At 46.0% G+C, this 26,341-nt stretch overlaps 2 protein-coding genes across 2 annotated transcripts; both read right to left on the bottom strand.

Annotated features, from left to right (window-relative positions):
* Positions 1–3,949: 3,949 nt before the first annotated feature.
* Trex2 (three prime repair exonuclease 2) lies at positions 3,950–4,660 on the bottom strand. Its single transcript, XM_057758939.1, has one exon. It carries the CDS (start codon positions 4,658–4,660, stop codon positions 3,950–3,952), a length of 711 nt encoding a protein of 236 aa, XP_057614922.1.
* A 2,557-nt stretch (positions 4,661–7,217) lies between these two features.
* On the bottom strand, positions 7,218–26,035 carry Haus7 (HAUS augmin like complex subunit 7). Its single transcript, XM_057760046.1, has 10 exons — positions 25,825–26,035; positions 24,947–25,062; positions 22,821–22,888; positions 22,086–22,147; positions 17,085–17,176; positions 16,425–16,607; positions 16,220–16,316; positions 15,553–15,762; positions 14,487–14,601; positions 7,218–7,465 (listed from the first exon to the last, which is right to left on the bottom strand). Exons 1-10 carry the CDS (start codon positions 25,939–25,941, stop codon positions 7,395–7,397), a joined length of 1,131 nt encoding a protein of 376 aa, XP_057616029.1. The 5' UTR covers positions 25,942–26,035; the 3' UTR covers positions 7,218–7,394.
* Positions 26,036–26,341: the final 306 nt, after the last annotated feature.

Raw genomic sequence — 26,341 nt, 5'->3', positions numbered from 1 at the left:
GCTTCTAGCAAACAAGCCCAGTGAAGAAAATGCTGCTACCAAACCATGCTTAACTCTGTTCTTTTGTGTCTAAAATTCTTTTTTAAGCTTTCTCAGGTTTTACAGGGATTTAGTCCACCACATTGGCATGCCAATTTGTTGGAAGGAAGGCTGCTTGTTTTCCTGGCTGCCCAGTAACTCAGACCCAAAACAATCACACAGAAACTGTATTAATTAAATCACTGCTTGGCCCATTAGCTCTAGCTTCTTGTTGGCTGACTCTTACATCTTAATTTAATCCATTTCTATTAACCATGTGGCTATGGCTTACCAGCTACAGTTCCATGTGACTGTGGCTTACCAGCTAAAGTTCCATCTGCCTCTGGTGGGGCTCCATGGCTTCTCCTTAACTCCACCTTCTTTCTCCCAGCATTCAGCTTAGTTTGCCCCACCTAGCTCTGTTCCCCTATAACTCTGTTATAGGCCTAAAGCAGTTCCTTTATTTATCAATGGTAATCACAGCAGACAGAGGGAAATCCCACATCAAGTCACCAAATAGCCTCCCCCAGGGGTGGAGATTATATCCAGAATGCCCCTTGCTTCTGCTGTGCTTCCTCCTACTTGCTGCTTTCATGTTCCTGTTGTATTTGGCATGGTGTGATTACTATATGAAATGATCCCACTGTATCTAGTATAATGTGATTGCTTTATGGGAAAAATCCCACTCCTCAGTGGGCAACATACTTGCAGATCATAATGAAGATGATTTTTATAAGAGCAATGATGTTTAGTTACATCAACAACTTAATTGGACTTCCTGAGTTAGCCTAAAAGCTACTGATGGTTATACAGTGAAGATTAGGGAAATGGTTTAGGTTATTCCTGCTAATTGCTCCAATAAGAGATACAAATAGAACAAAAATAGGCTAGAAGTCACCTTCCCCTTTGTTAGATGTGAGATTTGCAGAGGATGGAAAATAAGAACAAAGAAGTTTCATGCATTATAGCTCCATGAATTATGCCTCTGGAAAAACAGGATGATAATCAAAGAAAGCAATTTATACCTACACCCAAGGTTAGGCCTGAGTTCCTTGGTCATGTAACTTTTTCAAGGTGCATACCTGGGCTTTGTACATACTATACAAGCACTGTGTCAACTTAGTGACATCCCCAGGCCCACCAAGGAATTTTAAAAGGCAAATTAATAGGTTAAAGGAAATCAAGTCCCTAATAGAGAGTGAGGAAGAGGTATGTTTGAACTGCAACCAAGAAAAGCAGAGTTCACATAATCCTGACGGAACTTCAGCTTGGTAACAAAAACAAGGAGGGCAGCCCTTGCCATCTTTCCAGCTTCCTTCCAGGCCTGTGCACCCTGTCTTCTCATTGCTATCCCATGTTGCATCCAGTCTGGAGTCTCATGAGCATCCTCTGTTCATTGCTGGCAGCATCCTCAGGTGCATATGTGACATAATTTGTACCGCCAGCCATCCTACTGGGAAACATCTGCTTCTTTCTGGTTAAGGGGCCTTTGGAACCAAGATGTCTTGAATGTGTCCTGAATTTCTCTTGGGGAAATATATATGGATGAAAGTTTATGTATCTTATTATGCTTGCTCCATTAACCCTTTCAGACACTGCCCAGCTGGTTCCCAGGAAGCTGCATCGCCTATAGGCACACCAAAAGCACAGGAGCCCTCAATCCTCTCTCATCTTTAACAAAACATGTGATGGTCAATTTTTTTTTTTGCTGTTGTTTTAGTCATTCGGATGGATGTTAAATGTTTGGAAAATTTGAGAGGCAATTGTTAAATGTTAACATCTGTTAGAAATGAAATTATGTAAACAAGCTGGACATGGCAACACCTGCTTATCATTCCAGCACTTAGGAGGTGGGGGCTTGAGGATCAGGAGTCCAGAGTCAGCCTCGGCTACATAAGAGTATAAGAACAGCCTGGGACACATGAGACCTGCCTCCAGAAAATAAAAATAAATAAGTAATATAAATGAAAAATTAAGCAAGTTATTTGAAAACTAAAGGAGATACCCAAAATCTATCACATCTTAACTGGACACATTTTACTGTTACTGTGTATTGATGCACATCTAGCAGAGCACAGTGAAAATCAATGCCATAGTGTGAAACCACAAATCTCTTCCTGGACAGTCTTGTGCATACTCTGTCCTCCTCCTGTTGGCCACAGCGAAAGAACTAGTCCCATAGAGGTTGATGGGCCAGGGCATGGTAGTGCTCAATTTATTCTTACTTTGTTGACTGCCATGCCTTGAGAAAATAATGGGGAACATGTTAACACTGCAGATTAAATCAGACTGTTGCCTCTGTGGCCATAACATTGTGGGTAGTATGAACATGTGAAGTGCTAAGTATATCTCTGCTGCTTTATTTTTAACTTACTCATTAAGAGAAAGGAAACTGTGAGCCAGAATGCATATGGGTGGAACACACACACACAAACGAGTGCATTTACTTTCCTGGAAAGCCACTTGGCATGAATTCATCAGCATATTACTGTCTCAGCTTGTCTGTGCTAAATGGAAAGTGCTTAGCCTGACCAGTCTGAGTGGGCATGAAAGACTTGGGGACAATATTCAAGACCAGACTACCAGGAGGCCAAGGGCGCTTGGATGGCTGAGGCAGAAACCTCAACCTCAGGGAGGGAAAAACACAAAACAAGACCACTGTGGAGGTGTCATAAGGCACAGATATTCTGGAATTGAGTCTTTCTGACCTGTAGCAGGGACAGCATTCTAAGGGCACCACTTCCTGGTATAGGCTGTCCACTTGAGCCTGGCCAGAAGGTAAAAGGATCCAGCCTGAGAAATACAACAAACACACAAATCAGATTCTAGACACAACCCTCTGTTACCTCCACTGTCCTCTGTCTCAGGTCAAGAGACTTCTGCCACAGCTGTCACCAGTACTCTGGCTTCACCGTCCTGCCCCCCACACAAAGCCTCTCTAGTCATTTTGACCTACTTAGGGTTCCCAAACGGGCCAGGCTGGCTAGGACAAAGCTGGAGGCTTTGGTCGTACGAGTCACTCTGGGGTGTGGCCACCCCACCCCTTCTTACTTGCCCCAGCATTTGGTGACACAGCTCTCACCTGGTCTGACTTCCCACAAGACAGGAGTGCTTGAGGGTGGGGCCCCAAAGGCAGCTCACCAGAAACCTGCAGTCCAGCTGAGGCAACCGGTGAGAAGGTGAGCACCCAAATCACTCCATGAAGGATTTGAGAGCTGGGATGAGTTCCATTCTGGGAGGTACCTTATGTACCAATCCGTACCTCTCCTCTGTGCCTCAGGAGAGTTCAGCACCCTAGTCTGCCTGGGTGACCCCTCCTCCTGTGGCATCCATGTACCGTGTCCACAAGCATAGAGATAGCTGTTTTACCCTGTGCCCTATATCAATTCACTGATGCTACTTTGCAAGCAGGGACAGAGGGGGACAAGGCTTTGAAGAAGGCATGAACTAGCTCTGTGGACTCAGACTCCTTCCAGTCCACTCCCCGGAGGATTCAGCCTGTTCATCCCAAGGGCCTAGCAGAAAGGGGCAACACTCAAGGGGACCATGAAATATACCAGAGAGACAGCCAGGGGCTCAGGGTCCAGCACCCCAACCTAACATACACCCCTTGGAAAAACCTGCATACTGACATCTTCCCCGCTATACATTCAAAGTGAGGCCAGCATGGCCCCTATCTGTGCCTTGGTGTGATGGTTTTGGGTGTGGGCAGAGAGAAATCTGGCCAGTAAGTCAGCTGGTAAATAGTTGCTGATATTTATTGAGAAATGGGAGGAAAGGCAGAAGCCCTGAAGGAGCAACTTGCAGGAGCCCAGGCTGGCCAGAGGGTGTCCAGCTGGAGGTAGGGCACAAAGAGGGCTCTGGGATCCTATGGCCAGTTAGGCTGGGCTGAGGAAGGCCAGGTAGGCACTACAGAAAGCGAGAACATGTCTCAGGCCTCAAAGTTTGGGCCATCAGATGGCACATACATGGGCTCAATGTGAGCCCAGCTGCGGGCCTGCTCATCGGCCCAGGTGAGCAGCTCAGCAGCCCGATGCAGGAAGATCAGAAGCAGCGTGTGCACATCACCCTCTGCTGAATGGGCAGCACTGGGCTCAGCCTGGAAGTAGCGGTGGAAGAGACTAGCCAGGCTGTAGCTCTTGCGGCCTTGAGCCCTGGTGCCATGACTGTGAGCACGGTCCAGGCCCCTCAACGCAGGCAGTGTGTCCAGGCAGACAGTGTCTTGGGGCAGATGAGCACCCAGGCGTTGTAGCTCTGTGCAAAGCAGTGGGAAGTCATAATCAAAGCCATTGTGCGCCACGAGGCAGATGGGGCCTTCCTGGCGGCTCAGGAAGCCCTGCAGTGTCCGCACCACATCATCATTGAAAGCCGCCTTTCGGCAGTGCATCAGCCCTTCGCTGCTCAAACCAGTAATCTCACTGGCCTTGGCAGTAAAGGGGCGCTCCGGGCACATGCACAGTGTGAGCTTGTCCAGCACACGGGGCAACACCAGAGCACCAGAATCGTCCCGCTCTGGGTTCTCCAGGCAAGAGCGGTGAACAGCAAAAAGGGATATCTCCGCAATCTCAGGATCCATGTTTGGGAGCCCAGTGGCTTCCAGGTCCAGGAATACAAAGGTCTCAGCCCGGGGCGGCTCAGACATGCTGACGTTCTCACAGGAACAGTGAGGCCTAAAGCACCAGAACAAGTGGCATAAACCAGAGGGCTAAAGAAATGGGAGCAAGGTCCTTTTGCCCGCAGCTCCTCAGGTCAAAGCTCTATCACTCAGGGCCTCACTTCCTATGGCTCCACCCCACCTCATGAGACCTTTGGTGCTAGGCAAAGTTTCTAAGACTCATATCCAGGGACACTTTTAAGGGGACACCATGGGGCTGAGATCAAGTGACCAGGATCTGTTACTGCTGTCCATCCCTCCTCCTCCTTTCCCCAGGTCTCTCTGCAGCTAATCTTAGTTCTGCCACCTAACCAGACACAAAAAGCCTGCTGTGCCCAGACTTTAGCCCAGGCCCCTCTCCCTTTTGCTGTGAGGCCCAGACCTAGTCACTGTCTCCAACAAGAAGGGAGGCAGGTGTAATCCACAAATGGTGCCTTGGCCCAGCCTCTTGGTAGACTCCTTGGCTGGAAGCCTCAGGCATTATGCCCTGCTTTCTACCTTTGGGTAGCAGACACCAGAAGAATCTTACATTAAGACCCTAATTTCCCCATTTTTCTACAAAACAAGTGCTGCCTTAGGTTGGCTTCTACCTGCCTCCTGGCTCATGGCACTGTCCACCCATCCCCACCACACTGGCTTACCTGGGGCGGGCTTCAGCTGGCTTCCTGGGCTGCTGGGCACTTGTCTCTGCACAGGCTGCTCCAGGCAGCCTTTAATCAGAGGCCACAGCCCGCCCCCAGCCACCAGTTGGGCAACCAGGAGGCCTGAGGCCGCAGGACCTGTGCAGCCGGCTTGCTTACCGCCCCCTCCTGAGCTTGCAGCCACCAGGACACACGCCCCATGTTTACAGACTGGGAAGCAGGGCTCCGGCCGCACACAGGTTCCAGTGAGTGATGAGTACTGTCATGGACCAAGAGGAATGTGTCCTCACAGGCAGGAGGAAGTCAGAGTGTGATGGAAGCCTGTCTTCCGCCAAGCCCTACCTCAAAGTCTCATAGGGTCTGGGTTGTGGTTGCCAGATCTGGATAAACCAGGTGTTGTGCTTCCTTAGCCCTATGCTGGGAAACATTACACACAGACAGCTGATCCTCTTCTCCAGGTCTTGGTTTCCTCCATCAGTGGGGATATGGACGTCCTTCATGAGATTACCATAATCTCAGGAGTGACAGGAGTATCTACTTGGGTTGTTTAGTCTGTGAATGGGAAATCATGCTGAGAACAGGACCTTAGTCTTACTTTAGTAAACAGGGACATCTCCAATGTAGAACTGTCTGGCTGCAGATCACCCCTACCTTGTGGCCCCACTTTCTAGCAGCAAGCATTGACACTCAGGGGTTTGACACCTAATGTTGTTACAAGCATTTATTTAGTAGAGTTGTGGAGAAGGCAGGGAGGATAGGCAGGCAAAGGAAGGCCATGAGGTAATGAGGCCTGACCCAAACAGCCCTGAGCCGATTTTTTCCATTTCAGAAGTGGAAAGAGGCAGTCTGGGCACCTCTAAGACTGTAGAGCAGTGCTACTCAACCTTCCTGATGCTGTGACCCTTTAATACAGTTGCTTTAATACAGTTGTGGTAACCCCAACCTTAAAATTGTTTTCATTGCTACTGCATAACTCTAATTTTGCTACTGTTATGAATCATAATGTAAATGTCTGATATGGACGATATCTGATATGCAACCCCTGTGAAAGTGTCATTCGACCCCCGAGGAGGTCATAACCCACAGATTAGGAAATGCTCCTCTAAGGCCTTTCTTTCCTGCCTCACCTGACTTCAGGTGAAGGACACCATCAAGACGTGAGAGTAGCTAGAAGGCTAGGCCATTCATGGCCTCTCCTGAAGATTTCATTCCAGAGCTAGGTATCCAACACTGCAGGCCTGGTCTCCCAAGGTTGTGTAGTCAATGCTGTACCTGCCCACTGCAAGCACTCCTGAGTCTGTCATAGAGATTTGCTTACCCATCAGTGTCTGAGCAGAAAGGGCCTGGCACCCAGCTGTCCAAAACTACCCAGAGCAAAGGTGCAGTTACAAGAGCAGGGTGGGGCAGGCAGCCACAGTGTGATAATGGGCCTAAGTCATTCCTGTTCCCGTGCTCGAAGGGAGGGAGGTGGCTGTGACAAGTATACTACTCAAAAAGATACTAGGTCACTGTTTCCTGGACAGCCAGTTGGGTCATGGGGAGAATTCCCTAGTACCCTAGGAAAGAAGGAAGAAATAGCCTGGCTCCCAAGGATGTGGCAAAGAGGGCCTCTGCAGGACCCTGAGGCAGGAAAAGCGGTGAAGGGCACAGAGGCAGGAAGAGGTGTCATCACAAGGTGCAGTGCAGACCTCCAGGGCTAGGCATGGTCACCCTAACCAGGCAGTATCAGAAAGGAATGGAAGCAGCAGAGAGAAAAAGCCAAGGCCCACTGGGGAAGTAGAAGGGCTGCCATCTGGCTAACCTAGAATAGCAGGGACAAGGACAAGAAGAGAGGATGAGCATCCCAGGCCAGAGGGGAAGAGTATGATAAGCAGAAACAGTAGTCTGGAGGCACTTCTCAGAACATAAGGTTTCTTTTATTTCTAGCTCCCCTGTCCTACCCATCTCTGCCTGCCTTCTCCACCTCCCTCCTCCTTTTTTTCCTCCAATTGCAGATACCAAGCAAGTGGAAATTCATGCAGGCCATGAACAGAACTGGAACTGCTCCCCCAACAGCTCCAGGGAGGGCCTTCTCCCCCACATTATCTTGTGTCTCTGTGCAGTCTGTCAGTGAGGATCTTGTACTTCTGGGTTACTTCATCAATCCTTGCAGCTATACAGAAAAAGAAACACAAACAACAAAGTCAGTTCAGTGCTTGCAAGCTTGAAAGAAGCAGAAGCTGCCAGTCCATACAAGACTTCCCCTGTCTTCCTACCGGAGCCCCTGTCCTCCCTATTCTGCTCAGGCTCTCATTGGGCATGACCAGGTGGTAAGGGGACCACTCCCACCTGGTCCTCAAAGGGCTTGGAGCTTGGGGGTGCAACATCTACCATGACCCAGAAACACTGATCAGGGAGCTGCTATGGGAGCCACTCTGACTGGTGGTAGGCCAGCAGCTCAGGGGTCTCTGGTTGAATCACAATGACCAGAGAGTGTCAAAGCTCAGACCGAGATGGGTGTCTGCCACCTCAAAGGCCAGGAGTTACTCTGGTTTTGATGGTGAGTGGTTTTAATCAGATACCAATATGTGCACACAGTAACAAAGCCAGCAACACAGAACTGCTCTAAGGCTTTTATAGCAGTGCTCTCAACCTTCTCAATGCTATGACCCTTTAATACAGTTCCTCGTGTTGTGCTGACCCCCAACCATAAAATTATTTCATTGCTAATTCCTAACTGTAATTTTGCTACTGTTATGAATTGTAATGTAAATATCTGATATGCAGGATATCTGATATGAGACCCCCAAAGGGATCACCACCCACAGGTTGAGAACTACTGCTTTAGAGGAAGGGCATTCCCGAAAGTAGTTGCTACAGCCCAAGCTGCCCAGCTTTGATGGACACATCCTGTAAGAGCATCCACCTCCAGGGCCCTAACCAGACAATTACTGAATACCAATGAGGGATTTCTGCCCAACTGTAAGTTCTTTGCTTGTTTGTTTTATTAACATATATTTCTGTTTTAAAGATTTATTTTATGTGTATGAATGTTTTAACTGTATGTTTATATGTACACCATGTGCATGCCTGGTGCCTGTGGAGACTAGAAGAGGGTGTTGGCTTCCCTGGAACTGGAGTAACAGATGATTGTGAACTGCCATGGAATGGTGGGAACTGAACCCAGATACTGCTGAGCCATCTCTTTGGCCCCATGTATTTCTTTTATGTATATGTATGCACACACATGAACATACATGTCCTTAGCACATGTATGGAAGTCAAAGGACAACGTTCAAGAGTTACTTTTCTCCTTCTGCCTTGTAGATTCTGGGTATCAAATCCAGGTTGTCAGGCGTCGCAGCAGGTACCTTTACCCAATGGGCAATCTCACTCTACTCCTTTTGTTCTTATTCTGTGTTTTACCAGGTTGACCAGGAACTTGACTTTCCAGCCAGAATGATCACAGGTCACAGGTATGCCAGGCTGGGTATTCCCAATGCAAATGCAGAGCTCTCCCAGGTAAGTGGAAGGTAGTTTCTCATAGAGGCTAAAACCTATAATTGGTCAGGTAGAAAATGAGCAGGCAAAGGTTCAAGTGGCTTTGGAGTAGATTTGGCACTGCTCCTTTTACCCAGGAATGCCTACTGCCCAAGAATTTGTCTCAAGGCACATCAGAAATCTGCACTAACAAGAGCTGAGCCGGGAGCCCAGCCCTGCCCTTCTCACCTTCTCCACATCCCTGAGGCCACTAGGAACCAAAACATGAGGTGGGGGTGCCTAACTCATACTGCCAAGCTGGCTACCAGTGCTAGTATGCCCTACTCACCAGTGAGCGGGCACAATGTTAAGACTATTAATGATCCTTATTGCAGTAATGACAGCATAGATTATGAACAATTTACTAATAGTAATTATGTGGACTATAGTAAGAGCAACAGTGACACTGGTGATTAGGGTAAATACTATAATAAATTTTAAGATGGAGGATCCTCTTGTAGCTCAATAAGTAAGAAAAGACTCCCAAGTGTCTAATATACATGTGGCAGGTGTGTGCCAGGGCAGAACATAGAAAGAAGGCCAGCAGTCAGAGAGAATCCCAATAAGGACCTGGTTGGTTATACAGCTACTGGAGAGGATGAGGGAGGAGTATCACAAGTTCAAGGTGAACCTGGGCAACTTAGTGAGACCCTTTCTCTAGTACAGGGGAAAAACGTCCCCAAAGGAGACAGCACAAAGGCTATGATCTAAGACCAATACTTGGGGGAAAATCAGTGAAAACAGCTACAGTCAAGTGCTTTACTTTCTGCTCACTAAAACAGTTGGGGGAAATAATACACTAAATCAAAAAGCTTGGAAGGAAAGGCTGGGAAGTGAGCAGTCCACAGGATACCTAAAAGGACCTAAAAAGCCCAGCGCTGTGAAAATGACCAGGAGAATCTGAACAAGTCTTTTAGTCCACCTCCTGGCTGACCCTGAGACTGAGCAAACAAGAAGTGGAAGAGAAGGAAGCACTGTCAACTGCTTAACTGTTGGTGAACAACAGGAATCTAGAAAAGTCCAGAAACCTCCAAAATGAGACATATAACCAAACTGGCAAAAGCCAGAAACGAGCAGAAAACAAGAAAATGAAGAGACCTGTTACATACAAGGGCCTTTAACAAGAATACAAATTGGTTTCATATCAGAAACTAGGAAGGCCAAATGGCAGGGGAATGATACAAAGTATGGAAGAACTGTCATCCAAGAGCAAAGAGCCAAATGAACCTTCAAAAATGGAAAAAACCAGATGCCTCTGAAAAGACTTTTGTGCAGTGGATGGTGTTTAAAACAAAAACTCACAAGTACTCAAAGTGTTGTGGAGTGCTAACTCAAAAACAGGAAACCTATATCATACCTCCAACCCCCAAGGTTCAGGAAACATCAAGGAAGAGGAGATGGAAAGACCATAAGAGCCAGAGGTTAGAGAGTACTCAAGCAAAACAGGGTCTTCTGAACATGGCAGGGACATTGCACTCATGACTCACAGTGACTGTGATTGCTTACACAAGATCAAGCCTGTCGACATTCTAGCATGAAGCTGGAGCAGCTCACAAGTCCCCACCCTTAGTGATGGAGCTACTGGCAGCTGATGAATGCTAGGGTAAGGATAGGCAGTTTTCTTTAAGAATGAGCCCCCTGGTGCATCAATCATGCTCCAGTGAATGGCCCTACACAAACACAAATACACACACACACACCACACGTGGACAGCACAAATTAGCTTTGGTGGGATTTATTTTTAAAGAGGACATTATGTTAGAAGAAGAGTAAGGAAAACATTAAGGGTAAGAGTAAGGATTGAATATGATCAAAATACATGTATAATAGTCTCAGAGAATTAATAAAAATATTACATTGAATATTTTTAATGAAGGAGAAAATAAGGAAGGCATTCTAAGATCAACAAAAACTGAGGGAATTTGTCACTGATGGACCTTCCCTACAAAGCATGAATGAACACTAGATAGTGATTATCAGCCTATATCAATAAAGAACTTGAGGCCAAGCAGTAGTGATGCACGCCTTTAATCCCAGTACTTGGGAGGCAGAGGCAGGTGGATCTCTGTGAGTTCAAGACCAGCCTGGTCTACAAGAGCTAGTTCCAGGACAGGCTCCAAAGCTACAGAGAAACCCTGTCTCGAAAAAACAAAAAGAGAGGTAGGAGAGGGGAGGAGAGAGAGGGAGGGAGGGAGGGAGGGAGGGAGGGAGGGAGGGAGGGAGGGAGGGAGGGAGGGAAGAAGGAATGAATGAATGAACTTGAAAGCCAGGTCTGTGATTCACATCTGTAATTCCAGCATTTGGGAGGCAGAGGCAGGAGAATCGCTGAGTATTTGAGGTCAACCTCATCAGCATAGTGAGTTTCCAAGGCTACAGAGTAAGACCTTGTCTTAAACAAACACCAATAAAAGTAAGAAGACAGATAAATATGACAACTAGCATAAATGCATTTTTGATTGTAATTTTCTTCTAATTTCAAATGCAATTGCATAAATCAGTAATTATAAATCCATGTTGATGGGCATATAATAAATGCATTTTCAATCTAAATTTAAAAATAACTTAAGTGAGAGGACAAAGAAATTCTATTAAAGCACACTTTTGTGTACTATTGCAATTAACTTGGTACCAGAGTGCATTAAGTTATTAGTTGTAATCCTGAAGGCAAATAGGGAGAGGATGAATATTGTTTTAAAAGTTTATATAATCCAGCAATTCTGCTTTAGACCCAAGAGAATCAAAAACACATTCACACACACAAAAAAAAATCTAGCAACGTTATTCCTAACAGCTAAAATGAAGGAATAATCTATATGTCTCCTAATAGATGAATAAACAAAAATATTTTCTTTATTCCTCACAGCCATATCAACCATACAAAAGAATATAGCACTTGGATGAACTTTAAAACTACTGTGCTCAGTGAAAAAGGACAGTCTAAAGGTCACACACTGTTCAATTCCATTATAAGAAAAATGTCCAGAAGAGACAAGACTATAGAGAAAGACAGTAGATCAGTGTTTGTCAAGGGCTGGGAACTGGGGGAAAAATGGGAGAGATTGCTATTTTTTCTTTCTTTTTTTTTCTTTCAGATAGGGTTTCATTATGTAGCTCTGGCTATCCTGAAACTCATTACACAGACCAAGTTAACCTTGAACTCACAGAAATTCATCTGCTTCTGCCTCATAAGTGCCGGGATTTAAAGGTGTATGTCACTACACCTAGCTTTTGCTATAGAACTTCTTTGGGGAATAATAAAAATTATTCCAGGGGCTGGAGAGATGGCTCAGTGGTTAAGAGCACTTGTTGCTCTTCCAGATAACCCAGGTTCGATTACCAGCACCCACATGGCAGCTCACAATTGTCTGTAACTCCAATTCCAGGGGATATGATGGCCTCAGTGGGCCCTGTACCCACATTGTACACAGATATAAATGCAGACAACTACACCCATATACATAAAATAAAGATAAATAAATATTAAAAAAATATTCCAGACTTAGTTGTGATGGTTGTTCAACTATATGAACTGTGTGAGTATCCTTTTAAAAAAACACACAACTAGTTTGTTCACTGTTGAAAGATTGAGTAAAGATGTTATTAAAATAGGGCTTATGTGCAACTCACTTGTATAGCATATATAAAGTCCAGATTTAATCTCCAGTGAAGTAAGAAAAGGAAAAAACTATTTTTACCTTATGGATTTGTTATTTGTTTTCTTATCTCTATAGTACAAAGACAGCAAAAAAGAGAAACAGACTAGAATAGAGAACTCAGAGACTCTTGATGAGTAACAGAAGTGATGGCTTTATAGACCAATGGGGAAAAGAGTGCATTTCCATTAAGTGCTCCTGGGAAGATGTACATTCATACAGAATAGAATGAAACTGGACTCCCATCTCATGCTATAACCTGGGAAGATTACTAACCTAACCACAGAAAGGAATGATATAAAGCCTACTCCTTGTCATAGTAGGAATGCTATCTATAGTAAACGTAAAAGATGCTTTCCATAAAGGAATTATGGCTACATTTGACCACACACAAGTTATGAAAAGATAAGCCACATTATGGTGGAAGATGTGTATACTATGCTAAGCATCCAAGGACCTAATGTACCATATATAAAACAAGCTACAAATCAATGAGAAAACATCAAGTTCTTACAAGTTAGACTTTAACAAGCACTTTACAAAAAGGAAAGCTTAAATAATCAATAAATGTATGCAAATGTGCAACTCTGTAGGCACTCACTAAAATACAGAATAAACATGCAGGAAAATGCTGTTACACATGCCCTACACATCATCAACTAAAGTCAGGCCACGCTAGTACTGATGGGGATGTGAAGCTATGGGACATCACATGGGGGCTAGGCAATGTGGCAGGCTGGAGTAACTCTACTCCCAGAAAGACATCCTGGAGAAACTGGTACATTTCTACACAAGGAGATATGTTCAAAATTGCGCAGAGCAGTGCCATCTGTAAAAATCTCAAACTGACTGGGTATGGAGGCTGATGCTTGTCATCCCAACACTCTTGTTAAGTCTGAAACCTCCTAAGCTATATAGTAAATTCTATTCTCAAAAACAAAGAAATAAATAAAAGAACCCCCAATTGAAAGAAGCCCCAAAGTCCAGAAAGAGTGGACGCCGATTACAGCACTGACAGCACAGTGTAACACAGGATGTGTCCGCTGGTTTTATGTCAACCTGACACAAACTAGAGTCATGTGGGAAGAGATTGGAATTTTCAGATGAGGAAATGTCCCCACCAAATGGTTTGATGATAGATGTGAGAGGGCTCAGTTCACTGTAGGTGGTACCACTCCTGGGATGGTGGTCCTAGGTGCTGTAAGAAAGCAGGCTGACTAAACCAGTAAGCATCACACCTCCATGGCTTCTGCATCAGTTCCTCCTCCATGTTTCTGCCTTTGGTTACTGCTCTGACTTCCCTCAGTGATCGACTGTGGTGTGGAACTATAAGATAAAATAAACCTTTTCCTCCCCAAGTTATAGTCATTGGGGTGTTATCATAGCAACAGAAACACAATGACATGGGGTAAGGTGTAGCACTAGATGGCAGGATCAACAAACCAAGGCTGACTGTGTATTTTCATAGATGAAATTTTACTGAAACGCAGCCACATTCATTAATGGAGGACCAGGTATAGTGTTGCAGGCCCAGGCCTTTCATTCCAGGTCTCAGAAGGCTGAAGCAAGAAAATTACCATGAATTCAAAGCAATCCTGGGCTTTACAGAAAGACCTTGCCTCAAAAAAGTACAATAACAAACTTAGAGGAGTATAATTAAAATTAAATGCAGATACAGTTTTGCTCCTAATAGCAAAATTATAAAAAGAAAGGAAAATAGGTTAAAGAATAGCAAGAAACTGATGAAAATGATCATATCCAGCACCTGTGGTTGCCAGAATGTGGTTTATTTCTTTTAGTTTTACATCTCTGAGTTATCCCAATTTCATGTCAGGAATGCTGGAAGCATTTTTTTCAAGGGAAAGAAAACAAGCATTAAAATTAAAAATTAAGCAGTCAGTCTCCTAAGAACTGGCCCAGCACAGAAAGACAGAGGCCCTGCCACGGAGCATACTTGGGCTAAGTAGGCAGGGAAACTGCCCCTCAGCCCCAGGCACTTACCTAGACTTATCCCAGAGTTGCTGCTGCCCCAACAGTTTGGATCTCCTTGTTGCTTCCTCACTGCTTCCATAGCTTCAGCAGAGGTGTCTGCAATCTCCATAACGACTCTCAACAACTGCCAAGACAAAGAGGACAGGCAGGCATCACTGAGGCTCATCTGATGGCATCTGTTGCTTCCTACCCAATCATATACTGAAGCCCCAAAAGACAGCCAACATAAAGAGACGAACTCTCAGCTGGAGAGTTTCCCTTCAAACCCAAGTCTCCTTCTTCCTGGCTCAGTGGTGACTACACACTATCATGGTACTCTGGCAGCCCTCAGTTTAGTGACATGCTACCACTACATGCTGTGACAGTCTGACTACAGCAAATGGCAGGGCAGAAAAAGAAACATTCTACCAAAAATGCCTCTGTAATGAGAGTTTCCCTGTACTGGGAGCCTTATGAGAGGTTTGGAAATCTTGGGTTTTCTTGTTCTAACCTAAAATCAGCATCATGGCACTGTGAGCCAAAGTCAGAATTGTGCACACTGCATAATAATGGGAATTAAGTCCAGCTGCTGAGCCTGGTCTCTGAGAAGCGGAAATATAGCAGAGCCATATTCACTCAATAGCTTAGCCACAAACCCAACTGCCTCCTATCTTGTTTGTTTGTCTGGCCTAGTACTTAGGCACAAGATCAGAGCTAGCACAGCATGTTTGGGCATGTGAGAACAACTTCAGCATAGAAACTAGGACCAGGGCACCAGACTGAGTCAAGTAGAACCCAATGCAGGGATTGCATGAACCTCCCTAAAGGTATGAGAGGTAAGAATAGAATCCTCCTAAGTCGCGCGGGGGGGGGGGGGGGGGGGTGGCTCTTGGAGATAACGTCCACATCAGCTCTCATCACCTCACCCAAGGTGCCAGGAATGTCTGTCCTCACCTGACAAAGGTCCCAGATCCAAAGTACTACAATGTGATTAGTTGAAGAGCCCAGGCCAAGCCCTCTCAAGCTCTTTCCCAGCCCCTAGACCTGACATCAGGGGCTGCTAAGGTATAGATACAGAGATAGGGAGGTGTCTTACTTGACCACAGGAAACCAGAGTCTGATAGACAGCTTGGATGATGGGGCCACTTGGGTGCAGGCTGGGTACTGGGCGCTGGCAACACTGTCCCAGCTCATCATCATAGACTTGGAGGAAGGCCAAAACAAGCTGGTAGAAGTCAGAGATGACCAGACGAAGCTTCTGATCTATGGGACTGCTGTCAGTCCCTGCTTTATGCCATGCAAAGCACTGCAAAATCAAGGGTAACAGTCACTTGAGGATGCTCTGCCTAGCCAGCCTGGGCTGCCATCAGCCTACATAACACAGGCTGATATAACATAGCACACCTTAGCAAGGAAGAAAGTTTCCATAAAGGAGGAGATTGGGGGTGTGAACGGAGCCTCAGCTCTGAGGCTAATGTTTGCACAGGCCTCAATCCCCATAGCCAATATCTAGCCTGGTCAACAGATGCCAGTAGGGCTGAATTTGAGAAGACATGTGAAGGCGTACAGTCAGGCCTGGTGCACAGTTGCCATCTGAAATCCATTATTTCCTTTCATGCTCAGACCCTCAGCACTACCTCGGCACTCTCACGGCATCTCACTGAAGCCTCACAGCACACCATGCTGAGGGGGACAAACTTGCCCTAGAACTCAGCAGGGCCTATTCCCCAAGTCCCAAAGTCCCCAGAGCTGGTGCCCTTTACCTGGTCTCGGAGTGTCTGAAGCTTAGTAGCACTCTCTTGCAGCTGCCTGGCCAGGTCTGCCACCTTTTCTCCCTCTGACTGGGTCTCGGAGCCAGCCCTGCAGAGGAAAAAGGAGAGGACATTGTCGGCTCTCTGCTACTGCTGCTGTAGGCAGAAGGCCACTATAAGGTCTGCCTTAGTGAACAGAATCAAGTTGGGGTGATACCAGGTAGAGCCCTCCTGGAGACCTCCTGGCAGGTCATCACATTGCTTGTTGAGAGAGGACTGTATGTCCAGGGGCCATGGGTCATTCTCAGGCTTCAAGATTGCCCACAGGTTGGGGCTGGAGAAGAGCTCCCCCAGCAAGGCCTCATTTTTCTTTGTGGTGTCTTCAATGTGTTCCTTCACGCTGCAAAAACAGGACAGGCACTGAGTATACTATTATCAGCAGGAGCATTAGCCCAGCAGTCCCAGATGGGGAGCTCCACTGCCTACATCCCTTGCCTCTGCTTGTTTTGGCCTTGTTTAATGGCCTCTTGCCTGCAGACACCCAGGTGTTAATTCTACTCCTATACATATAGGTTAGTTCCCCCCAAAGTCTACAGTACAAGAATCTCAGGCAATGACCCAACATCCCAGAGACACAGCTATCCCTTGTTGGGCCACTGCCTGACCTCTAAACAGCCAGTCCAACCCCCAAGACAGTGACTAGAGTTAACTGTCAACTTATCAGTTCTGTAATTCCTGGACCAATATGTGACTATTGGCACCACAGGGGTATAGAGAGACTCCAGATGAAGATATTTTCCCTTACCACCCTACCACCCCCTAGCTAAGACCAAAACTAGCTGTCAAGGGCACCCACCTGTGCCACTGACACCTTTACCTAGAACTACTGGAGCATCCAGTGGCCAAGCTCTGCATCATATCCAGCAACTGGTCCATGAACTGCAGCTGCTTCTGGGGACACTCACAGCCCTGGCAGGGAAAGCCACATACATTTGCCACTAGACCCAGGTCAGGCCTAGACAACTGTTCCAGATGCCCGATCCTAGGCTGCCTTTGCTGTGGCCAATGGCAAGCGACCTGGCCAGACAGTTCCTCTTTCCTGTCCCTGACCCTTGCTGGTAGCCTCTTGATTTGGCTCAGCAATAGCATCCTCAGACTTCTGCCACAAAGTGTTCCTTCTGAGGCCACATTTCAGGCTGCAATGACACCTGGAAGCACACTACAAATGCAAAACGCAAAATGTTGTCAAAACATATTACAGTGTGAGTTTGTCACACAGCCAGAGGGGGAAGGCTTACTGAATGGGTAGGTGGCATGCAGCAGGGCCTACTAAAGCAGAATAGAGCTCACAGGGATCTGATGGTAGCCTATTCCACAGGGACACCTCCAAGCAAACACCTCAGTCAATCCCTTCTGGCCACGAATGGCAGAAGCCAACAGGTACAGCATGAGGCCTGGAGGTGGCCTGTTCTCCAGCAGGGGCCCCTAGACTTTCCATCAGGAAGGCCACAGGTTTCTGTACAGCAACTTGTGCAGGGCTGACCAGGTCTCCTGCTTGCCCATCTGCCCAGGTGATGCAGGGAGCTGCCCAGTGAAGAGTCCAAGGCTTGCCTTCTTCTAGAAAGTCGATGATTCCCCAGGAGCAGACACTATCTTAGAGGCCATGACCGCTCCACAAATTCCTGTGAAAATAGGGCACCAAGCAAGGCCTATTCCCTTAAGTGTACCTTCTTACCACCCTGGCCTGGCACACACAATTCTGAGGAAGACTAATCAAAGAGTCACTCAATCACCATCACCAGTGCAAAATCACTGTGAAGAGCAAACAAAGACTGAAAGCTGGTGGTAAATGCAGATGCTGAAGTGAAAGGGCCAAGTGGTCCCTGGTGAGGAGTAGTCTCAGAGAAAGCCCAGTTCCAAGATTCACTGCCACCTCCATGAGTTGATGTGGGATGTCCTTTTGTATATGTGTTACTCTTATTGATTAATGAATAAAACTGCTTTGGCTTATGGCAGAGCAGAATATAGCCAGGCTGGAAAAATAGAGAGAGTAGGCAGAGTCAAGGAGACACCATGTAGCTGCTGAAGGAGCCAGATGCTGGAACCTTACTGGGTAAGCCACAGCTTCATGGCTATATACAGAATAACAGAAATGGGTTAATTTAAGATGTAAGGGTTAGTTAATAAGAAGCCTGAGCTAATAGGCCAAACAGTGTTGTAATTAATATAGTTTCTATGTGATGATTCAGGTCTGGGCAGCCAGGAAATGAACAAACAATCTCTGGCTACAACGAGTGAGTTAGCAAAACACACTCCAAAGACCCCAACTCACATCTTCAAACTGACACTTGCTTCTGGGACATTTTATTTTACTTTCTTGTTCACTCAGTCTCCCCATTTACCCAAGAAACACACCTGCAGGGCAGCCAGGGGTAAAAGGTATTACACTGCTTAAACTGGAAACAGTCGAGACAAAAACACAAGTGCAACTGTCATTCAAGACCTCACAAGGCTTTTGCTCAGTGGCCTGGGACACCTGAGTATATCATCCCCAATTAGTAGAGAGTTAGCTCCATTACCTCCCCCATCACACGCTCTGGAATGGTTGTGTAGCCTGCTTAGGGTTTCATCATCACAGACTTGCCCCATGTAGTCCTGCTCAATATCTCCCAATGAGCTCCCCAAAGCCACTTACAACCCTTCTGAATGACCAGGATCCAACCCTTACAAGACCCTAGCTCCAGCAGGCTGGTCTGTGGTTCCCTTACTAAAGCCTATAACTAAACCATACTCTGTCTCCTCTCTGCTCCCTAGCAAAGGGCAAGACCCAACAATCACACTCTGGGAAGATCTAGAGAAATGGTAAAGTGTGAATTTTTATGAATTCATTCTTCAGACCTTACCAGAGTATGATTGCTCGCCTTGCTACATCAGCAAATCCAGTGGGTCTGGCCACTCCTCTACTTTCCCCATTATCACTGGCATTCAAGCTATTATTTCACATGCTTGGCCACTGCTGTAAACTGCCAACAGGTCCCTCAAGGTCTATTCTATCTGCCCCATCTTCACATCTTAGCCATGGCTACTTCTGTCAGACAAAATAGAAATTCCTGTTCCTTAGCTCCAAGTTCCCTAGGCCACCACCTTACACACACTAAACCCTTCTCTGGCCTACAAAGGCCATTACATCTGCCCAGTCTGTTCTATTCCCTTCCCTTGTTTTCATTTGGCTCTAGCCTAATCAGCCTTTTAACAGTTGTCTAAGCACATCAAGCACAGACCACCCCAGGGCCTTTGCACTTGCTATTTTCCTAGATGTTCTTTTTTCATTTAGATACATTGTTTTTGTTTCAGTTTGCTAAAATTTAATTCAGTGGACAAATTTTAAAGTGTATAATGACATGACAGTTAGGATAGTCAAAGAGCAAAATGGCCATCACCATAGTCAATTTTTTTACAAATTTATTTACTTACGCTATGTGTCTGGCTGTTTTGCCTACATGTGTATCTGTGTACCACATGTGTAAAGCACCCAAGGAGGGAGAAAAGGCCATTCTATCCCTTGGAAATGGAGTTACAAGTGGTTGTAAGCAACCATGTGGAGGCTGGGTGGGATTCTGACTGACTCTAAACCTATCCTCTGAAAGAGAAGCGAGTACTCTTAACCACTGAGTCATCTTTCCATCCCCATGGTCACATTTTAGAAACATATCTAGAACCCCCAAAACAAATTCTAGACCCATTAACAGTCATTTCTTATTGCCTCCTACCTGAGCCCCTAGCAATCACTATGTGCCTATCTTTCTTTGTGGATTCACCTCTTCTCAACAGTCTACACATAAGGAATCTTGTGGCCTTTTCTTATGACCTTATACTACCATTTATTATCTGACTGCTTTTCACTTAGCATAAACATCCTCAAAGATCATCTATGTTGTCACATGTAGCTGTGATGTCTTCTTTCTTGAAAATTATCTCACTAATTAATGGGCATTAAAGGGCACTTCTACTTCTGAGCCACTATGAACATTCACAGTGAATTCTGGTACATGTGTGTTAACTGTCTTCTACAGTAGCTGCACAATTTTATGTCTCTATTAGCAATGTATGAGGGTTCCTGTCTCACCATCCTTGTTAGCCTGTGTTATTTCCTTCTACCTCTAGACATTATGGTATGAGTGCAGCATAACACTGCAGTCGTAATTTTCATTGTTCTTGTGATCAGTGATAAAAAGCTGCTTTTTATCACTGATCACAAGAACAATGAACACACATGTACCAGAATTCACTGTGAATGTTCATAGTGGCTCAGAAGTAGAAGTGCCCTTTAATGCCCATTAATTAGTGAGATAATTTTCCTCTCTGCCCTATTGCTATTGCATCAATCATGCAAATGGTTTGTAGCTAGAGGACAGGGGAACTAAAAACCTTAGAGATATGGCATAGAAGAAAGAGATGGAGAAAATGACTACATAAATCAGTTTCAGAAAGTCTGAACCAGCCCCCTCTGCACAACTGACTGACTACTAAGCCAGGGGAAAAGCCAGGCCCAGGTCTGAGGTTCACCACTGGGTGGCGCATACAGGATGCATGGTAAGAAGGTGAGCTGACAGTGGAAGTTCAGGCCGGAGAGGAGGGGTGGACCTGGCTGCATAAACTAAAGCAAGTCTGCTGGAATACATGGATCTCAACTCTCCATGAAATTTAACAAGATTCAAATACTAGCCACCATGTCCAGGAAAAAAAATCCATAAAAATCTGACCCGTGAAAAACCATGAAGACCTCAATTTGCGTTAGAAAAGATGCTCATTAGACGCGAGGCAGATGAACTGACAGTTTTAAGCAGTCATCAGAAAACTGCTTATACAACTGTGAACAAGATACAAAAAACATTAAGTATCAGTAAAGAACCAGAAGAGAAAGGAACCATGTGACAACTTCAAGCAAAAAACAAAACAAGAGAAGTATGGCCCACTGCATATTGGGAGATACAGTTATACTTATCAGTGTTACTTTACTGAGGTAACAAATGTTCCACAGTGAGGGAGGTCAACATGGGGCCAGTGACAGAAAACAGATGGGGATTCTATGTTCTTAATCTTCAATTCCCTGTGAACCTGCCCTACTTAAAAACAAGCCCTCACTGGAGAGACTCAACAGCACAAAGCAGCACATCCTCACCAAAAAATGGTTCATTAGTTCCTCAAAACTGAAAACACAGAATCACTACATACCTAGCTCATATCCAAGAGATATGACAACGGGGATCAAACAAAAACACACGGACTGTCTACAACCCATCACCCACAACAAATAATTGGAAACAATTATTTGAAATTTAGACATTTTAAGGGTAGGGTAGGGTTTCTCTGAATTAACTATGAGGTAGATCAGGGACCCTCAGGTAGGGTAAAGTACATGGGTTTGGGAGCCACAGTCCTGAGTTGTAGGCCTAGGTCAGCCACTACGTGATCTCAAGTGAGTTTCTGATACCTAGTTGGAAAATGGAGCAAAAAAAAAAAAAAACATTGTCTGCTCAGGATGGGTGTGACAGTGACTGAAATATATCACCTATCTTGACACTATATATTACGTACCATGATACTAGTCAAGTATGACATAGGCAAGTGAGAATGCACTCTGTCCTTTTGATCATCATGAACCAGATATCCACCTCTATTTCCATTTTTACTACAGGCCTCCCCATTCTGTCTATCTCCCTCAGAGATTTCTGGCAGCGCTTAACCTAGCGACGCCTAGAGAAGCAGTCTTGCCAGGCATGCAGGCTCTGGAGCCAGAAGCCTCTCCCATCCACTCACCAGCCTAGGACAAAAGCATGTGCATCCTCTGTAGGGAGACAAGAGGGTCCTTTCTTACCATCAGAAGATCCCGGTCATCTGGTGTACATAACATCAGCTCATGGCCTAGCTTCACCATCTCTGTTAGAATACAAAGACCTTGTCACTACAGGCACCCTCTCAAAAGAGGATACAAGACATCCCAGAACTAAGAGCAAATAGGGTACTACTAAGGCTTCTCTTTCTAGATATGTTTACAGACACAGAAGTAAATGAAGGGTTATTCACCCACCCTGCAGTATTCTGAATACACAGGCTGATGGAAAGTCTTTTAAAGTTTATCAATGTTTGACCACACTACAAGGAAGAAAAAAACCCTATCCTTTTACACAAATTGCATTTTTGCTCATCTTCATCTAATTTTCATACCAAGTTAAAGAGACTTTCTACGAAAACCCATCAAACTAATAAGGTTACAAGGCAAATCATAGCAAGGAGCAATAGGGGACTCATGGGACAGAATATGCACACAAACCAGTGAAGAGAGACGTCTGATAACATCAAAACAATCATGCTCTCTACGTCTCAGTGCTATGATGGGCCAATGTACTATTTGGTCTTGTGAGAAGCCTCCCATACACCGTATCAGGGAAGGCCCTGATTCTAGAAGGCTCTAATAATAACCACAGAGCATACACCATACAAAATAAAAGATCAGTTCATAGAAATTTCACAACTCAGGGAGACACTGTGACCAAGTTCAAAATTGTCCAGAATTCACCACCAAATGTCACACTCCCATAAAGAGACCTACCCTGTATCTTCATATCCCCTGCAGTTCCTTTCAGTAAATTGAACTTGTCCTGCAAGGACGGACAAACTCTGTGGGAAAATAGCAAAGTCAGTCAGGTGCCTGACTCATCACCCCTCCATAACTATTCTCTAAACAGAGAATTACCTGTACATGCTAAATGCCAGTGAAAAGACACTTTTAAATGATTTGTTTAGTATCATGTAATTCTTACCATCAATTATTATGGGAAAATAATTGAGAAAAATTTCCCTCAGAAATGTGAATACTCAAAGTTCTCCCACACACAAAAAAGTGGTGGATGCCGGGCTGGAGAGATGGCTCAGAAGTTAAGAGCACAGGCTGCTCTTCCAGAGGACCCAAGTTCATTCCCAGAATCTACATAGTGACTCACAATCATCCATAATGAGATGTGGTACCCTCTTCTGTCCTGCAAGCATCTATACAGCCAGAATATTATCTATGTAACAAATAAATAAATCTTTGTTTTAAAGTGATGTGTGCACAAGAAGGGAAGACTTTGGAACCTCACAATCTGGCCTGAGTGCACACCAACTGGGGCGTTCACTTTCCATTCAATCCATCTCACTCACTCCTTGTCAGTCTGGCCAGCCCTGATTCAAAGGTCTTCCAATGAACAATGACACCTCCTTGGCCAATGGGACTTCCATGGGACTCTATTACCCTCTTAGAGTGAAAGCTGGCTAGGACCAGAAACTGGCTTTCCCTTAGGTATCCCTGGAGCCTAGGACATCTCTAGGCAATGACCAACACAAAAAAGGAGGCCAGTGAGTATATAATGAAGGAACTATGGGTGCCTCTACCATTAGTAAATACCAATGCTATATACCCTCTTTTTAGAGAAGGTCATTTTATAGTTTTCTTTTCTGTTGTTTTTTATTTTTCAAGACAGGGTCTCACTCTGTAGCCCTGGCTGTCCTAGATAGAACTCACCAGTCTGGCTTGAACTCAGAGATCCACCTGTTTTGCCTCCCAGATTAAGGGCGTTTGCCATTGAATTCTGCTTCATTTTACACTTTTCAAAATCCCCAATTCAATCCATGTGGGATAAGCCCACACGTAGGCTCCCAGTTTGGGTTTTTAAAAAAGTTCATTGCTACATCATCCCATCCATTACTGATGATGCTGTCTCTGCTGCTTTTGGGCTACCCTGGCAAGAGTGAGTTGAAGCAGCAGCAGCTGGTCATTCATAGAAAAAAGTCTTGCTGAGCTCTGCTTTGAGACCTTTGAAGGCTCCAAAGGAAAAGGCTCTGCTCATTAGGCTGAGCAGCCCTGTCCTGGAGGGAGGCACACAGATAAGCATAACAATGAGGCCTCAGTAAGCAGCAAGCCTTGAAAGAGTTCCTAGCTGGGTAGAAAGGTTCCAGAGAGAAAGGCAAGGGAGAAGGCCTCCAACAACTCCCATTCCCTCAGAAAAGCCCATCCAGCCCTGATTTCCACCCCTGGTTTGGCTCTGGAGCCTTAGAATATGTTTTTGCCCCCCACCAGCCCAAGGAGCTAGTCACCTAAACTAAGAGCTCTGGATGTAGGTAAAGCAGGTAACCCCCAGACAACAAAATGCTCTTTCTGTAGGACTATTGTATCACCTTGGTGATATGTGTGGCCTGGACCACAGTATCTGGGCCTGCTGACCCAATATTGTGGGAAAAGACACAGTGATTAAACAGGACTGATTTTTTCTTTCCTGGAGTCATACTTGCCCCAGGGTTGCAGCAGAGACAGGTATGGGACCAGGCTGCCTTAGAAACACTGCCCCCAGGATACATTAGGAAAAGCCCTGGTTCTTTGAAAGTTGGGGTGAGGAAGAACAATCTAGGAAGCTATTTTCTGTTACTGGGTTTTTGGATCATCAGGTGTCCACCAAGCCAACAGTAATCATAATTCCATAAACATAGGCCACATCAAATCCCCCAACACAATCACAAGCCCAGGGCTTTCATTAAAGTTCATCGTGTACTGTCAGGGCTACTTCTCCACCATCTTGACCAAGGCTCTGTAGCCAGCACTGTTAACTAACCAGCTGCTCTCCTGGAACCCTTTGAGAGGACACATTCCCATGTTCCCCCCAGGAGACACCCCAAGAGAAGGAAAAGAATACAGGACATTACCGCATACACATCCATTCCAGTATGTCCATCCGGTACTTTGAGGGCCTACATAGCAGATCCAGAATTGTCTTTGGTTCTGCAATATACAGACCATCAAGGAAGGGGCAGCTTACAGCCTAAGCAAGGACAAGGAAAGTCAAAAGAAAATCTGTTACTGTAGGGTAGCAATGCATTTCTGTCAATTCATGCTCAGGACCCCTTCCTAACCCTTCCACACACTTCCCACCACCAAGAGCATGGTGCCAGCCAGAAGCACCTCTGGTCTTGCCAAAAGTTCAAGTCCCTCTCATCTTCACCCAAGCCTCCTGTGACTTGCTGCACCACCACTTTTAAATGTGTTCCCTCTGGGCTCCATGGCCACAAAACTAGGAAAATACCTAAGAGTGGGTTAGAAAGACTAAGATTAAACCTGAGGGCTGGTGGACGGAGAGTGAAGGTGATCACTGAGTCAGGGGCAAGGGGAGATGGGAGGGAGGTTAGTGAGGGGAACAAGGGTCCTGGACTAGCTCTCTGACTTTACACTGCTGCATGTACCTTAAGTGCACCTGGAATCCCTACCTCTAATCCAGCAAAATGGCTGTCCCCAAACCCAACTCCACCCACTTCTAACTCTTTGAGAGTGAGGCCTACACCCTCCATTTCTACACATACTCCAAGTTCTCAGCCTCAATCTTACAAAGTTCGGTGGAGACTGCATGAGCAGAGGTCTGGGAACCCCAAAGAGCTAAGACAGACAATCCACAAGTCGCCCCTAAGGCTCCGCAAGGACCCACCACTGTGGATACCTGTGGAGTGGCCAATTTTCACAGAAAGCTCCAAAAGGCCTTGAGGCAGGGCCCTGCCTGGTCTCCCATCCTGGAGTCCCTGTCTTACAGTACCTTCAGCTTTTCGAACACCTCCACAGCCGCCTTGACCACATGGTCATCGCCCACATCATCGCAGTAGGTGTCACCAGAGCCGCCGCCGCTAGTGGCAGCTGCACCCTTCTCCGCCATGTTTTGCGTTCTGAAGTACAACCGGTTCACGCCCCCAAGCTTATAGGCTGCGGCCACACAGCTACGCTTACAGCAATTATTTGGGTCCTTCCGCCCGCTGGTCTGCGTGTGGCAGGGGCGGAGCCACCCGTCAGTCCATGGGGGGGGGGGCAGAGGCCCATGCTCTTTCTCACTGAGCCTTCCTATTGGGCGGCAGCTCGGCCACTGTTTGCGCGCGCCTCAGGGAGCAGAGTGCAACGAAGAGGATTGGGCGAGGACAGGACAGAGGCGGGCTGAAGAGGGGCGGGGGAGGAGGGGGGCAGGGGCGGAGTGGGGAGGGGGGGAGTGGGAGTGGGGCGGGGGCGGAGCGGAGGGGCATCGAGGCGGCACCAGAAGAACTTGGCAAAGCCAGAGTAGCTCC

The sequence above is a fragment of the Chionomys nivalis genome, chromosome X (genome assembly GCF_950005125.1).
Source record: "Chionomys nivalis chromosome X, mChiNiv1.1, whole genome shotgun sequence".
Taxonomy (NCBI): Eukaryota; Metazoa; Chordata; class Mammalia; order Rodentia; family Cricetidae; genus Chionomys; species Chionomys nivalis.
This window is presented reverse-complemented; position numbering and strand designations above follow the sequence as displayed.